Source organism: Carlito syrichta, unplaced genomic scaffold (genome assembly GCF_000164805.1).
Source record: "Carlito syrichta isolate Samal-C Ts95f unplaced genomic scaffold, Tarsius_syrichta-2.0.1 Scaffold302583, whole genome shotgun sequence".
In the NCBI taxonomy this organism is placed as follows: domain Eukaryota; kingdom Metazoa; phylum Chordata; class Mammalia; order Primates; family Tarsiidae; genus Carlito; species Carlito syrichta.
This window is the reverse complement of record NW_007246679.1, coordinates 57411-73522: the sequence shown is the minus strand read 5'-3', so window position 1 is coordinate 73522 and position 16112 is coordinate 57411. Positions and strand designations below refer to the sequence as shown.

Genomic DNA, 16112 nt, shown 5'->3' with positions numbered 1-16112 from the left:
AGATAGCATTTTTCCTGTATTAAGTTTTATTTAAAAAATTGTGACTAGAAGTAAACTGTGTCTGTAAGATTACTCTCATCTAGTCAGTACATATTAATAAACATTAAACATAGAGTTACTTCAAAAGTCTTCAAAATTCTTAGGTTTGGTCAGTTAGGTAAAATAAAAAGCTCTTTTGAAAATGGTAATGGGTTCTTTTTAAACCCACAGTTTTCTTCTGGGGAAATCCCTCAGTTTTGAATTAGGTACATTTTATAACATTTCAAACACCATTCAGTCAGAGATAGAAAAAACAAGAGTAAGTAAGATTCTGACTATCAAGTAGCCTAATTATTCACTTAGTTACTCTGGAAACTAAGTATTGTAAACATGGCCACAAGTTGGATCAACCAGGCCTAGAGCGTTGAGCAGTTTGATATGAATGTTATTTGCAAAACAGTGTGATCACTAGATGGTCTTATCCTTCCTCAGACTTTAAAATCCTTTCCTCTTAGATTCTCCTAATCTTCTAGTCTTTAAAGGATGACTATAATTATGTTATTGGGTGTATTACTTCTTGATTTTTTTAAAAATAAAGCACAAGTCCCATTAGAATAATGTAATTGAATTGCGTATTGTGTTTAGGAAACATTATTTAAACTATTTGACGTATGCCCAAGATTTTGAGTGTGTACTTATATAAAGGACATGGGCTCTTGTTCCTTTTCTTGCCCTTAGCATTAAGTTTTAAACTTAAGCCTCCATTGGTTGGAAGGTTGCCAAATGTGTAACTTGTCCCTGGTCTAACAGTAACAGCAGGTTTAAACATGCAGGGCAATAGGAAGGTGCCAGGTCCTTTGCTGTATCTGTGGATACCAATAACAGCAAAACCAGTTTACAATGCTAGGGCAGGAGAATGCCGAAAACAACCTTGTTGTGCAAGTTTTCAAAGTTTTATCTTCGTAACCTTTGAAAAGATTGTTGAGGAGTTTTTGTGTAAGTTTTGTAATCCAGTAGTCATTTAAATCCTCTGATTTCAGCTCAGGTCTGCCCATTCTTCTTTCTGCAGCATATACAGCAGTGATGAGGATGATGAAGACTTTGAGATGTGTGACCATGACTATGATGGGCTGCTTCCCAAGTCTGGAAAACGTCACTTGGGGAAAACTAGGTGGACCCGGGAAGAGGTAACCAATCAAAATTAATGATAACGTGGAAAAACGTAGTGTTTAATGTGTGAAAAACAAAATTTCAGTTAAACTACAGGCGCTCAAACTTATTAGCAGGCTCTCTGAGCTCTTTTCCCAGTCCACCTGTGAAGTGTGCTCACCTCTCACCTCCCCACACGTGTACACGATACTGTTATACTGTCCATCTCCTCGCTACTTGTAGTTCTTTGAATGTCTCTCCTTCTCACTCTAAGCTTCATCTGTGTTTCCTTCTGCCTGATGAGCTCTCACACTTTTGTCCCTCCACTTCTTCCTACTTCCTCCTTACCTTTGTAGACATTGCCTCTTCTGTGAAGCCAACCCTGGCTTCCTTGACAGGGTTGAATGCATCTTTCTGTGGACCTATGCACGGGTTCTTCTGTGACATATATGTCTCCCCCAGCAGACTGCAAGTCTTTTGAGGGCAGGGTTCAATGGCTGTTCATCTTCCTGTTTCCTGAACCCAGAATTGCTTGACACAAAGTAGGGATATTGATAAATGTTCCCGGAACAGATGAATGAATTTCTACTTCCAAAAACAAAACAAACAAAGGAAGAAAATAGAACACTGATAGAACGCATCTTGTTATAATGTATTCGTTTAATATTCTTGGTGTGTTTCACAGAGCCATATGCATGAAGGTATGTTCTAAAAGCATCCAATGATGGATGAAGATGCACATGTTTCTCATGTTCCCTTAATGCTAGCTTATCAAAAGCTTGATCCTTATAGGAATGGAAAAATACTTTAGAAGCAAAATTATGAATGTGTCAGAAAAGTTTCCTTTTCTTTACTGTTTTCAAACACTTTTTGCAATAATTTTAGAGGATTTCACGTTAGAGTGAATGGTATTAAGTCTTCTTTAGATTCACTTCACTCTGCTTCATTTAAACCAGAGCCCCTGCTGACAGGCAGACAGGAGGCCCAGAAAGGCCCATAGGAAATGCGTATTTTACCTATTGAGGTTGTGCAGATGATCCTAGGATAGATAAGTTCTGTTATTAAGTCCTCTTATTTCAGCCCAAGTCCGTCCATTCTGTATTGTCTGTTATTATCTGCATTGTACCAGGGACCCACATTGTGTGTGAATGTTACCGTTATAAAATCATAAGAAAGAACACATATATAAAGATATTTGTAAACCGGTAGATCTGTGAACAGTGTATGAACTGAAGAACTGATTGCCCACAAATGTTTAGTGTCTTCTGTGTTCAAATATGTTTGACCTCATTTAAACTGTGAATATGCTGATACAAAAACTAAATGATTTTCTTACGTATACAAGTCTTCAAGTTTAATTTCAAAAGTGATCTTCTCTTTCATTATAAGAAAGAGGCTGAACTAACTAGAAATATTTTAGCTCTTACTCAAGATCCTGTGTATTGACATAGTTAAACATTACTGAATCTAACATTGGAATTCATTTTTTTCCCCCACAAAGTAGAGTTACCATCTATTCAACAGTCAATATGTGCCAAGCATTATACTAAATGTTTTGCATAATTATTTCATCTAATTTAAAATAACCCTCTTGTTAGCAACATTCCCATTTTATAGATGACAGTACTAAAGTTCAGAAAGGTAAAATGATATACCCAAGCTAACTCAACTAATCAATAGCCAAGTCAAGGTGCAGACTCTGATCTGACTCAAAATAAAACTATGCTCCAAACCATTCTATTATGTTAATATCTGCTATATATGGATACTTTTGAGAGATTTTTTTTTTTTCTGAACTGTATTATTGGATAACTAGACCAGCATTATATAGTAAATGACTGATATCCTAGAATTACCTTTGAATGTCTTAGGATGAAAAACTAAAGAAGCTGGTGGAACAGAATGGAACAGATGACTGGAAAGTTATTGCCAATTATCTCCCGGTAAGTTAGTAATTTTTTCTTATTGTATAAGGAAAGCTCCTCCCAAAGGTGTATCTGAATATTCTAGGAGAGGTTATTAAGATATTTTATATTTGCTCACATATAACAAATGGAGGAGACATGCTCTATCTATAACTTAAATTTTACTTTACAATGCAGTTAAGTGGGGTTTCTAAATAGATTATTAAAGGATGTTGACAACATTTTTTAAAAACTGCTTTTTGTTTTATCTTTTCATTTATTAAGATAATATAAATTAGCATTCTGATGATTTGTTCTCCAAGTCAGTTTCTCCTGAATTCCCTATTTTTGTCGATAACCATACTTTTGGCATCCGGGTTTAAAATTCTAGGGTCCTTTCTTGACCTCTCTCAATCCTCCATTCTGTACCTCCAGGCAGTTACTAAGGAACCTGGAATTCCTTTGTAGTCGGTCCCTTTCTTTTCTTTTCTTTTCTTTTCTTTTTCTTTTCTTTTTTGCTTGTTTGATTTCGAGACAGGGTCTCACTCTGTTGCACAGGCTGGAATGCAGTGACCTGATCCTGGCTCACCACAGCTTCGACCTCCTGGGCTCAGGTGATTCTCCTGCTTCAGCCTCTCAAGTAGCTGGAACTACAGGCACACACCACCACGCCCAGCTAGTTTTTTTATTTTTTTTGTAGAGACAAGGTCTTGTGATGTTGCCTAGGCTGGTCTTAAACTCCTGGGCTCAAGCAATTCTCCCACCTGGCTTCTCTGTCATTACAAGCTTGAGCCACCACACCTGGCCGTCTCTCTCTTTTCAAGCTCATGGTTGTGCTACAGGTTAGGCTTTTGCCCTCTCATCCGGACGATCACAATGGCTTCCTGACTTCCCTGCTTATAGCTTCCCACTTTTCCATCCATCCCGGACACCTTTGGCAGATGGAGCTTTCTAAAATGCAGCTGTACCTTATCTTTTCAAAACCAACAACAGTGGCTTAAAATCTCACAAATCAAGTAAACTGCCTTGACCTGGCATACAGGGCCCTGCTATATTGTTATACCTCCAGGTGTGTTTCTTACTTCCAACCCATAAGCAGGTTTGCTTGCATTCATTTCTGCTTTCCCTCCTCTGGGCTTTTGTTCCTGGTGACCCCACCTGCTAGAATGTTCCCTCTTTACTTCACCAGTTAAAGTTCTGTCTGCCTGTCAAAGTCTATATCAAGAACCTTTCCAAACTCCACCCAAGAAAACAATTTCTCTTTTCCTCACTTCAATATCATTTTGCTATGGTCTCTTCTTACATATGAATCAAAGCCAGCCTTCTGTCATAGTCAATTATCTGTTTATATTTTCCTTCTTGTAAGAGTATAAGCTTCTATAAGGTGGGACCCGTCTTTCAATCATCTTTGTTTTCTCCACAATGTAAATACCGCAGTCCCGAATTGAAGCACGTCTCTTAGTTTGAATGGGAAGCGGACTTTAGCCATTTAGGGTGGGTTCTTGTAAAAGCCCAGCCATATAGAATCTCTAACGTTAAAGTCTTGGGACATGTAGGTCCTTCCTCATGCAATAGACCGAGGTTGAGGCTAAGTTAAATTGACAAGCACATGTGCATTATGATGGTCCTTTAGTTCACGTGGCAGGACTGTTTCCCTCAGGAGGCAGAGCTTCTAATTTTAGATACAACTTTGATATATTATTTGTATGTTCTGTAACCTGTAAGTAATGAGGGAGGCAGATTCTCCAAACATGCCCCAAAATGTTCTTGAATGTTTTCACTGTATGTCATCCATGTTTGATCCATATTACAGCAGTCTTCACGTGCTTATCACATCCTGTCTTTATAATGGTGCATAATTTATTTGTCTAGAATCGAACAGATGTGCAGTGCCAGCACAGATGGCAGAAAGTACTAAACCCTGAGCTCATCAAGGGTCCTTGGACTAAAGAAGAAGATCAGAGAGTAAGTTCTTCCTTCATGGGTGGGTGAATCATAACTAAGAATATTCCTAAAACATCTTTGTTGACTATTTCCCAACTTGATAAAATACTGCAGTCCTGAATTGAAGCACATAACTTAGTTTGAATGGAAAGCAAACTTTAGACATTTAGGGTGGGTTTCTATTCAAGCTTGACAATATCTCTTGAATCTCTAACAAGTCTGAGAACAGTGGACAAACAAGTCAAGTGGACAAACAGGACGTGAAGGACTCCATTCCCGTATTTCTGATGAATGAAAGCAAATGTTAGAAACTTTCTAAAGATCTTATTACGCTGAAGAATGATAACACTGATTTCATTACATAACATTAAATATAGGTTATTTTTGTGTGTTTATCTGAAGGTGATAGAACTTGTACAGAAATACGGTCCGAAACGTTGGTCTGTTATTGCCAAGCACTTAAAGGGGAGAATTGGAAAACAATGTAGGGAGAGGTGGCATAACCACTTGAATCCAGAAGTTAAGAAAACCTCCTGGACAGAAGAGGAAGACAGAATTATATACCAGGCACACAAGAGACTGGGGAACAGATGGGCAGAAATCGCAAAGCTACTGCCTGGACGGTAATAATATGTCAAAAAAAATATTGATTGGGAAGAGTGAGGGAGTGGGTATTGAACATTCTGTTTTAAATGTATAGTGAGTGAACTACATCCCATCAATTATAAGTGTTTCATTATCTAAACCACATCCAGAGTTTATCTGGTTGAGGACTTCCAAGACCCACCCAATGGGGAGCCCTGGGTCAAGTCATTTAACTTTTAATTTCCTCATTTGCAAAAAATGAGTAATAATCTACTTCCCAAGGTCAGTGTTAGAATCAAATAAAATAAATGTCAAAGCACTTTGTAAACGACAAAACTCAAAACACATAGAAGGAAACTGAAGACAGACATTTTGTCTCTGGTCTAAGTTTGCACAGTTGATTAAGTGACCCAGAGAAACTCAGCTACCATTTCCCTGATAAAAAGCATTCATTTCCTTATACCACTTGGCTTAATTTTTTCTTCTTTGATTAAAGAATTAATGTATTTCTAGACTTCTCATCTTGCCTTCAGGTTTTTAAATAATGTCACTATAATGCTATATTTTTAATGAACAAGACAAGAGAATGACCTCATTAGGAGACATAACCATGGAAGCTCATTTTATCCCACTTTCTCCACTTATGTAGAATATAACAGATTCTGTTAGTTGGGAAAAAGTACTTCTTATTATAAATATTGCATTAAAAATGGTGTGTATAGGAAATATTAAAAATAGTTTTATTGTTGCACTTAATAATTCAGCAGAAAGAGTTGTTTCAAAAATGACTATATAGCCGGGTGCAGTGGCTCACACCTATAATCCCAGTGCTTCGGGAGACTAAAGTGAGAGAATTTCCTGAGCCCACGTGTTCGAGACCAGCCCGGGCAACTTGGCGAGATCTCATCTCTACAATAAATCAAAAATTTAGCCAGGCATGGTAGCATGTGCCTGTAGTCCCAGCTACTTGAAAGACTGAGGCAGAAGGATCACCTGAGCCCAGCAGGTCAAGGCTGCAGTGGCCGTGAGTGTGCCACTACACTCTAGCCTGGGCAACAGAGTGAGACTCCAACTCAAAACAAAACAAAAAAAATGGTTCTATGGTATTCTTTTGGGATGCTCCAAGGCATTTCCCTCATGGTTTAGTGTAAGCTTAGAACATTTGAGAAGTTAGTAAAATAAAGCTTTTTCTCCCACATGGTCTGAGAGGATATACTATTTAGTCTTCTTTTATTATTGTTTGTTCTTTATTTTTTAAGAGATGAGATCTCACGCCCAGGCTGGAGTGCAGTGGTATGATCACAACTCACTGCAGCCTCGAACTCCCAGGCTCAAGTGATCCTCTCACCTGTCTACTGTATAGGAGAAACTACACCGCCTTGGCTACTGTTGATTCTTCTAAAAATTAAAGAGGCAATTGAACTTCCTCTTTCTTTAGGCTACGTTCCTGCCCCCCTTGAAATAGTAAAAGGGAGGCTTAAAACCGTCTTTCTGAATTGAGAAACTGTTTTCCTGAGAATGGAAAGACTTTAGTAAAAATGTTTTGCAGTTTGAAAATATATTGAGGGTTAGCATCTTTCCCTTTGAGATTCCATTTTCCATTCTCACCTCTGGATATAAGAACAATTGGGGTAGTTTTCAAAAGGTGGAAAGTGTTTTTTTTTTTGCCTCCCAAGTTCTCACTCATGCTATGAGAGATGAAGAGAGAACAGTAAGGTAGCACCATCATGGTCATTCACCAAGCTTCGCCACGTTGTGCTGTGTAGGCCCTGCTATGCCACTCTCAAAGAAGTAATTTTTCTAGGACAGCTGGAATTTTAAGTGCTATTAGAGCCTTGCACCATGAACAGTCAGAATAAACATGAAGGGTTATTGCATTGAGAATACTCTTTCACCAAGAAAACACAATTGTTAAAACTTATCAACATTTTTAGAACTACATACATGCCAGGTGATATAACTAAGATAAGTGTATGAATTTTAAATTAGCCAATAGAGAAAGCATGATCTTAGGCAGTGGGGAAGAAGAAAAGATTGAAAAGAGAAAAACAACCACGAGTAGACCCAGAGAAAACGTCTCTTTAGAAACAGTTGTCTGTCAATTCGCTTTAATCTGGATTGAAATTTTTGTTTGTGAAATTTGTATGTGATATATTTCTGTGCAGAACTGATAATGCTATCAAGAACCACTGGAATTCTACCATGCGTCGGAAGGTCGAACAGGAAGGCTATCTTCAGGAGTCTTCCAAAGCCAGCCAACCAACGGTGGCCACAAGCTTCCAGAAGAACAGCCACTTGATGGGTTTTGCTCAGGCACCGCCTACAGCTCAGCTCCCCACAACTGGCCAGCCCTCTGTCAACAATGACTATTCCTATTACCACATTTCTGAAGCACAAAACGTAAGCCATTCCTGAGAATTTAGTTTAATGAGAGACATGGTTGTTTTAGCTTCAGGTAATTACCTTGCAGTTGCATGCTTTACAGAGAGCTTTCGTAAACATGAACAGTAAACATGATCTTCACCTTGGCGGATCTTCACCGACACCCTTTGATGTAAATAGGAGCAGGGATTGTTATCCCTGATTTATGCATCCAGACTGAGGATGGTAATTGATTTGTCCAGGGTGTCAGCTCAGGGAGGTGGCGCTGACTGGAATCCAAGTTGTTTGATTCTAACTTGCTACTTCAAATCTAGTATGAAGTTAGCTTTTGAATGTAAATTTGCTTAAAGTACTGCTGAAGAATAGAGGGAGGGAGAGGCATTTGTAGTCTAATATTTTTCTCTTCTAAAATGAAAAGTGAAGGCAGTATTACATTTAAACAAGAGATAGTTTGACACTGAAATCCAACTGTTAGTAAGTTCCTTTCTGGCAGTGATATAGCAGAAATGTCTCAATTTATTCACTCAGTAAGTATTTACCTTTTTACAGAGTCAGGAGCAGAACTTGGTGACATTGGTTATCTGTCTCCTTTTATATTCCTCTGTATGTGATTCCTTCCTCATTTGTAGATATCTCATAAGGGAAATAATTCATAATGCATAGAAAAAAGAAGAGGAAAGAGGAAAAAAACAAAAGACTTTAGTCTTAAAACTAACACTAATAAATGATGGAACTTACCCAAGGAAACAGAGCTCATATTGCAAATTCTTTACAAAACATATTCATAAATTTTTTTACTCTTCTCTGTTCCATGCATTTGATTTCAGACTTTACAGAAAGGTCTCAGGTGAATGAGTTATCATAAGAAGTTCTGTGCTTTTTATTAAAACATAATAAAAAATGTTTTATTTAAAACGGTTAGGTCATCAGTTTTTCTCATCAAAACTTTTTTTTATGCATTCATGAATCTATTCTAAATTATGTGTTCCATTGTCTTTTTCTCTAATTAAAGAATACTTCCTGTCAGGGTTGATGAACCCTTTAAATTTCTTTCACTATATTGCTTTAGCTATTTAGCCATTTTTAAAGGAAACAGAACTAAATTTCAAATTACAGGGTTGTTTTTTTTTAATTGTTTGGTTCTAAATTTTATCGGTAAAGTATTTTTCCCCTCAGTTCCAGAACAAAACCTCAGGAAGCCAAGTCCCCTGAAGCATGTGTAACCATGAATGATGCAGCCTTTGTTTTGCCTTTCCATCTAGGTCTCCAGTCACGTTCCATATCCTGTAGCGTTACATGTAAATATAGTCAATGTCCCTCAGCCAGCTGCTGCAGCCATTCAGGTAAGATCCTTCTATAAAGAAACCCATTCGCTGTTCACCACGCTGCTTTTAAGAAATGCTTGACTTCTTCCATCTAAACACCTATCTTCACCTGACCGACTGAAGTAAAAAGAAAAGGAAATGTGGAGAAGAGAGGGGTACCCCAGCCGGCAACCCACCAACCTTGGCTTCTAGAGCCAGTTTGCTCTGGAGTTCTCTGATGTTACAAAGGTGAAACAACTTGTATCAGTCAACGTCTACTCTAGCCTCAGCTTTCACATCACTATGTTCAGTCCCCCTTAAGTCTAGCCTTCACAAAAATTTCTACAGTAGCCAAATTCATTTGATACCAGTGTCATGCCGGGGCTCTGCGGTCTGGGTATGCTACCTTATAACTATAGGTTGCAACCATTGTATTCACAACTTCCAATCAGTACTTTGTTTTTCTCCTACCTTGTAATTTCAGAGACACTATAATGATGAAGACCCAGAGAAAGAAAAGCGAATCAAAGAATTAGAGTTACTCCTAATGTCAACTGAGAATGAGCTGAAAGGACAGCAAGTGCTACCAGTAAGACACTCAATCTGAGAATTGTACTTAGCAATGTAGTCCCATGATTTGTGCTTGAGTGGGGGGACAGCAGCTTTGCCTCAGTTTACCTCAGCACTCTTCTAAATATTGTACTAACCAAGGTTCTGTATCTACATTCACAGTGTCTCAACATGAGACGCTTCTTGTCATGAGATCCAGTGGGTATCAGAATGTATATTGACTAATTTAGAAGAAGTTTTTTTCTATTACGATGGAAACACAGTATCCACTTGTGATTGTCATCATTGATTTTTTTCCCCCCAGAGGGACTGTCATCAACATAAAGACCAGCAAAGATAAAATGAATGAAAATCTGCATTTTTTTTTTACAAAACTATGTATCCAGAGGGTACCAATTTATTTGATTTTTTTCTTTTTGTATTGCTTTGTTGACCTATACCTCCCTATTTTATAATTTCAAATATGATTTGATACATGTTCAGTGTATACATGTAAAAAAGTGATCTGTAAAACATCTTCATAAACGACATTGGCTGCTCTATTTTTGTTGGTGTGCAAGAAACTATATGGGCCAGTACTGAGTTCTGGCTTTTTTTTTTTTTTTTTAGTGATTGGGCAGCAAACTGGGAAAGCTGGCTTGTACTTTGTAACATATGTAGTTAACCAACAAGGAGAATAAATGAGAAGTGATACCCAGTAGGTATTCTTAGGGGTCAATTTCTTTTTTGTTAAATAATAAAATGATTATGTGCACATGCTAGCTCAACCACTTTTTAACTTGAGTGAATGTTTTGCAATTTCTCCAGTTGTGTGGTCATGCCGTAAGGAGACTTCTGTTAATTTGCTCTTCTGCTTTCCTAACCACGTTGATTTGGCAGCTCTTCACTGCAGCAGTGCCCTGTGTAGCCTTAGGGAAAGATAGAAACTACCAGAATGTGTGCCGATAAAAGCCACTCTACCCCTGAGTCCTCTAGCCTTTTTGTAGGTTAGAATGCAAATGGGACAATTCTTAACTCACAGCAAACATTTATGGACCTTTGGCAAACGATATAAAACCGGATTTTTAAGACACCCAATATGAGAATTGTGCTTAGCAACCCAGTCCCATGATATGAAGTTTTAACAAAATAATAACGATGAAGACAATCATCTAGGTACAAACTCCAGCACTATTGAAAAGCAGGGTCTTGCACTGATAAAAGGAAACATCTTGACAACTGTTTCATAGGAGTAATTTTGGGTGATGCAACTCCCTTTATCTTTCCTCCAACAGCATCTGATACCTTGTGCAACATCGTTGCTAAGTTCCTTCTCCCTTTCTTCTCCGTCTCTTTATTTCTATACCCCTCCCCCTTCCTTAGACACAGAACCACACATGCAGCTACCCCGGGTGGCACAGCACCACCATTGCCGACCACACCAGACCTCATGGAGACAGTGCACCTGTTTCCTGTTTGGGAGAACACCACTCCACCCCATCTCTGCCAGTGGATCCTGGCTCCCTACCTGAAGAAAGTGCTTCGCCAACAAGGTGTATGATCGTCCACCAAGGCACCATTCTGGATAATGTTAAGAACCTCTTAGAATTTGCAGAAACACTCCAATTTATAGATTCTGTAAGTAGAATTGTTAAGGCAAGTTAATGTTTCTGGAAGACAAATTAGAAAGCCCCGTTTCTAAAATCATGCGGTTTTCTATAGCAAAGATAATATTAGCTATGTTATTGTAAAGGTAAAAGTATGATTTCAGTCTTAGTGAATGTTTGTTCAAAGATCTAATCTCATAGGCTGCCCAGACAAAAGGTAACTTTTCACACTCTTCCACCAAAAGTCATTTTTTCAAAGTAGTGAAGTTGATGACTTATAATGAAGAGCTAGGATTATGAGAATGGAATGGTGTTTGAGTTGCCTTTAACTTTTTTTTTTTTAATTTTTGCTTTGCTAACTTCTTGTGCATCTCTAGAATTCTGCTTTGCTTTTGGGCAGCATTAAGAATGTTGTTTACTCAGAGCTTAAAGCAACCCTTCATTGTATTTGAAGTACTCATCAGTTCATTGGAGGTGCCTGGCTTTCTCTACAAAACACTGATTATTGATTACTGTTCTCCCATTGCTCCACTGAGGTGGATCATACTTAGTAAAACAAATCTGAGTTCAGTACCTCCTCAGCAGACACTTGGTTCGTTTTCTTGGTTAAAAAGCACAATATGTGCCATATTTCACTAGTGCATACTAAGAAAAGGAGTGAACACTGCATAATGTGCTGTCTAGGGAAGCTTTTCCTTTTGGTTTTGATTGCATGCAAATGATAGAGTGCCAAAGCTGGACGAGGTGGCTCACACCTGTAATCCTACTTGGAGGCTGAGGAAGAAGGATTGCTTGAGGGCAGGAGTTTAAGACCATCCTAGGCAATAGAGCTAGACTCTGTCTCAAAAAAAAATTTTTAATTAGCTGAGTGTGGTGGCATATGCCTGTCATCCTACCTACTTGGGAGGCTAAGGCGGGAGGATTGCTTCAGCCTAGCAGTTCAAGGCTGCTGTGAGCTATGATTGTGCCACTGTACTCTAGCCTGGGCAACAGAGTGAGACTCCATCTCTAAAAATATGTTATGTTTTATATATATATATATGAATGATAAAGTACCTGGAGATCCCTTCAGCCCTCCTCGATGCAGCACACGGACCCACTCTAACGAGTCTAACGGAACAACCGTAAATCCTGAAGCTGTTTCTCAAGAAACCCAACACACGGACCCAGTGTTTGCTCTGCACTTAGCGTCTCTTTCTCAGTGCTGTTTCAGGTGATGATGGCACACATCATGCACACAGTGTCTCAAAGTTCTGTGCCTCCCACATTGTTTCAGGATTCTTCATCACGGTGTGATCTCAGCAGTCTTGAATTCTTTGAAGAAGCAGATTTTGCACCTAACCAACACCACACAGGCAAAGGCTTCCAGCTTCAGCAAAGAGAGGGCCATGGGAATAGACCAGCGGGAGAGCCCAGCCCGCGGGTGAACAAACGCTCGTTGAGTGAGGGTTCACTTGACCCACCCAAAGCCTTACCTCTTGCGAGGCACAGCGCAATTCCACTGGTCATCCTTCGAAAAAAGCGGGCCCACACCAGCCCTGTAGCCCCTGGAGACTCTAGCTCCTTCATATTTGCTGACGTCAGCAGTTCAACTCCCAAGCGTTCCCCTGTCAAAAGCCTTCCCTTCTCTCCCTCGCAGGTAGAGCACGATTTCTGCACTGCTGCTACTAATTTTCCACAGACACCTGAGTCTTAATCATGCAGAAACTAATCCTTTGGAACAAATGACTAATTATTCTTGCCCTCACTGATTTCATTCTGTTGTCCGGTCTAGCTGTTGCTAGGTCATATCACCTCCCCAAGATGTCTGCAAGCTGACTGATGATTTGTCATAATTCTCTCCCTTTTACCTTTCTGGTGGCTTGAGAGATAGCTCGTTGCATGAGATGGACTTTTTTCCTTTCAGCACTAGAGTTTAACATTTCTGTCCCTTTCTCTTCTCCCATCTGATCCCTCCCTTTTCAGTTCTTAACATCATTTCTGCCTCTTTTGTTCACTGATGATTATGTGATTCACTGATCCAAGGGAGGAGGGAACCAGAGTATGTCTATATAACATTTGGGTTGCAACAAGAATATTTTAAAGTCAGAAAATGTAAAGGTTCTAATCCATCTTTTAAGTGGAAATGAGGAAGCAAATGTTTAAGAAAATGACTTATTTAAAATTTCAACTTCTCAACATTGGCTCTGCTGAGTTGTGCCCCATATTTCACTAGTGCAGTTTTGCCAATGAATATTCTTTTTCGTAGAGTTTTTTTTTAGTCACGGAAATCGTAATCCTTATCAGAGACTTGTGTTTCTAAAGTATTAAAATAATTGAAATTAAGAAATACCTTGGTATGTTAAAGCTTTTTAAAAAATGTTTTTCTCTGCTATATCTGTTGAGGTGGTTTTGTTTTTTGTTTTTGTTTTTGTTTTAGAGACAAGGTCTCGCTCTGTTGCCCAGGCTGGAGTGCAGTGGTGTGATCATAGCTCACTGCAGCCTGGAATGCCTGGACTTAGGAGATCCTCCCGCCTCAACCTCCTGAGTTGCTGAGATTACAGGTGCAAGCCACCATGCCCAGCTTTGAGTTTAAGAACAGTTTTGAGTATGAGCAAATGATGCCTCTATCAAAAAAATGTATCTTGTTTTTTGCCTGTATTTTTCTTTTTTTTGAGTTGGAGTCTTACTCTGTCGCCCAGACTGGAGTGCAGTGGCCGCTCTCGGCCACTGCAGCCTCCACCTGCTGGGCTCCAACGATCCTTCCGTCTCAGCCTTCTGAGTAGCCGGAATTACAGGCATGCGCTACCGTGCCCAGCTGATTTTTTGATTTATTGTAGAGATGAGGTCTCGCCAAGTTGCCCAGGTGGGTCTCGAACCCGCAGGCTCAGGCAATCCACTCACCTCAGCCTCCCAAAGCGCGGGATTACAGGCTGAGCCACCGAGTCCGGCTTACCTGTATTTTTCAAACTGTGTTCTACAGAATATTAGTTTTGCAAGACTTTCATAGATGTTTTAGAAAAAAAAATTCTAAATGTAAATATATATTTGGGAAACACTAAATCAAATAAAGTTAAACATTGGTTTCTTCACTACAGAACTTTTTGGAGTTCTTAATATGTTGCTGTGCATAGTGGATTTCCAGGAGGAGATTTGATATGTTGTGTTTCCCAAATTTATTTTACCTTGGAATCGTTTAAGGAAATCCCATTATTTTTTCGGACTTTAGTGTTGTGAGAGTCATAGTTTATTATTCAAGAATTTTCCACATAATTTAAGCCTTTGGTAATAATAATTTGGCTCATAGATTATTAAAGAGAGGAAACAACATGAAAAAAATACTGATTATTTTTCCAAAAAATTACTTAAGCCTTTTAAATGTTAGTAAAAAGCAGACCTTATTCTCTTTACTGGCAAGTGCCATTTTTTGAGAATATTTTATTAGGATTTTGCGAGTTTTTCAGCATTAACCCTGGATTTAATTTTTTTGGAAATCATACTCCAAATCTTGAGTGCCCAATTGAAATAAAGCAATACTCTATCCAACACTAAATGCTTGTTAACACTTTTATTATTTTATATAGTGGGTCAATAAAACAAGTGTGTTATCAGAGTATGCTTTTTAAATTGAACTGAACAAAGAGTCACTGTTTAATCTAACTTTTTTTTTAATTTCTTTCCATATTTAGTTCTTAAACACTTCCAGTAACCATGAAAACTTAGACTTGGAAATGCCTTCTTTAACATCCACGCCTCTCAGTGGTCACAAATTGACTGTTACAGCACCATTTCATAGAGACCAGACTGTGAAAACTCAAAAGGAAAATACTATGTAAGTCTTTGGTTCGGGAATAAACTTATTTATCTTATTTATACTTAGTTAATGGAATATAACCCCCAAATGTCTTATCCACTTGTGTGTATAATTTTACTGACCACTTGTATGTAATCATGTATATTTCCACATTGACTATGTCTGTCCTGGGCATGTTACACATAATTATCTAGTGGTAGAAGGTGGGAAGATAAACTAAATTACCTTTTGTAGTTCGCTCCCAAATTTCCTGTGTATGCAGAGGTCATTTTCATGCAACTTTCACTCAGCTTGTTTGTTCATTCAGTAAGGCTTTTTCTTCTCATTTCAAGCAAGATTGTCAGCCTCTTTTCCTCTCTAATTATAAGCTTCAGAATAAAAATGAATTTGTTTCTTTATTTAGCTCATATTTCTAATCATATTTTTTCTTTTTGAAATTTATGTGCAAACCTCTTCTGACATCCCCAGGAATATTATGTCGCCTTATTCAATAAAGTCTTCATCAATTCAAAGGAATGACAGAGAAAATCAGGGTGAATTATGAGAAACCTTTAAAAGAAAAACACTTTGCAAAAACAAAAAAAATTTTTTTTTAAAGGCTAGGGTGATATTTTTAGTGACTAGGTAAAATTGATTTGTAGATGACATCAGATCTCAATGATGCTTATGTCATTATACAAACCAAGGGACATTACACATGTCTTCAGAACCATTAGAAAAGATGAAAACCATTTTAATGCTCTTAGTTCCAGAAGTATAATATTTTGAAATATTTGAAAATATATGATGTACAGATTATCTTTTAATGGATAATATGATTAATCAACATACCTAATTCCATATCATTGACAGAGTTTATTATATTCACTGGGAAAATATTGAATGTAACAGATAGAGCCAGTTAGGGGTCATCTGT

The 16112-nt window shown here is 38.3% G+C and overlaps 1 protein-coding gene across 8 annotated transcripts in view; it reads left to right on the top strand.

The window, feature by feature from the left end:
* Window positions 1-1051: 1051 nt before the first annotated feature.
* The window catches only part of MYB (MYB proto-oncogene, transcription factor), a 32615-nt gene continuing 17554 nt past the window's right edge, over window positions 1052-16112 (top strand). For 2 of the 8 annotated variants that reach the window (XM_021711791.1, XM_021711788.1), the window contains exons 1-9: window positions 1052-1166; window positions 3000-3071; window positions 4905-4997; window positions 5379-5599; window positions 7727-7961; window positions 9206-9286; window positions 9732-9836; window positions 11180-11434; window positions 15072-15214. In XM_021711791.1, the coding sequence (XP_021567466.1) occupies window positions 1086-1166; window positions 3000-3071; window positions 4905-4997; window positions 5379-5599; window positions 7727-7961; window positions 9206-9286; window positions 9732-9836; window positions 11180-11434; window positions 15072-15214 (1286 nt within the window). In that variant the 5' untranslated portion in view covers window positions 1052-1085. Of the gene's footprint in view, window positions 1167-2999; window positions 3072-4904; window positions 4998-5378; window positions 5600-7726; window positions 7962-9205; window positions 9287-9731; window positions 9837-11179; window positions 11435-12679; window positions 13043-15071; window positions 15215-16112 lie in introns of all 8 variants that reach the window. The other 6 variants (XM_021711786.1, XM_021711787.1, XM_021711785.1 and 3 more) reach the window with 6 other exon arrangements.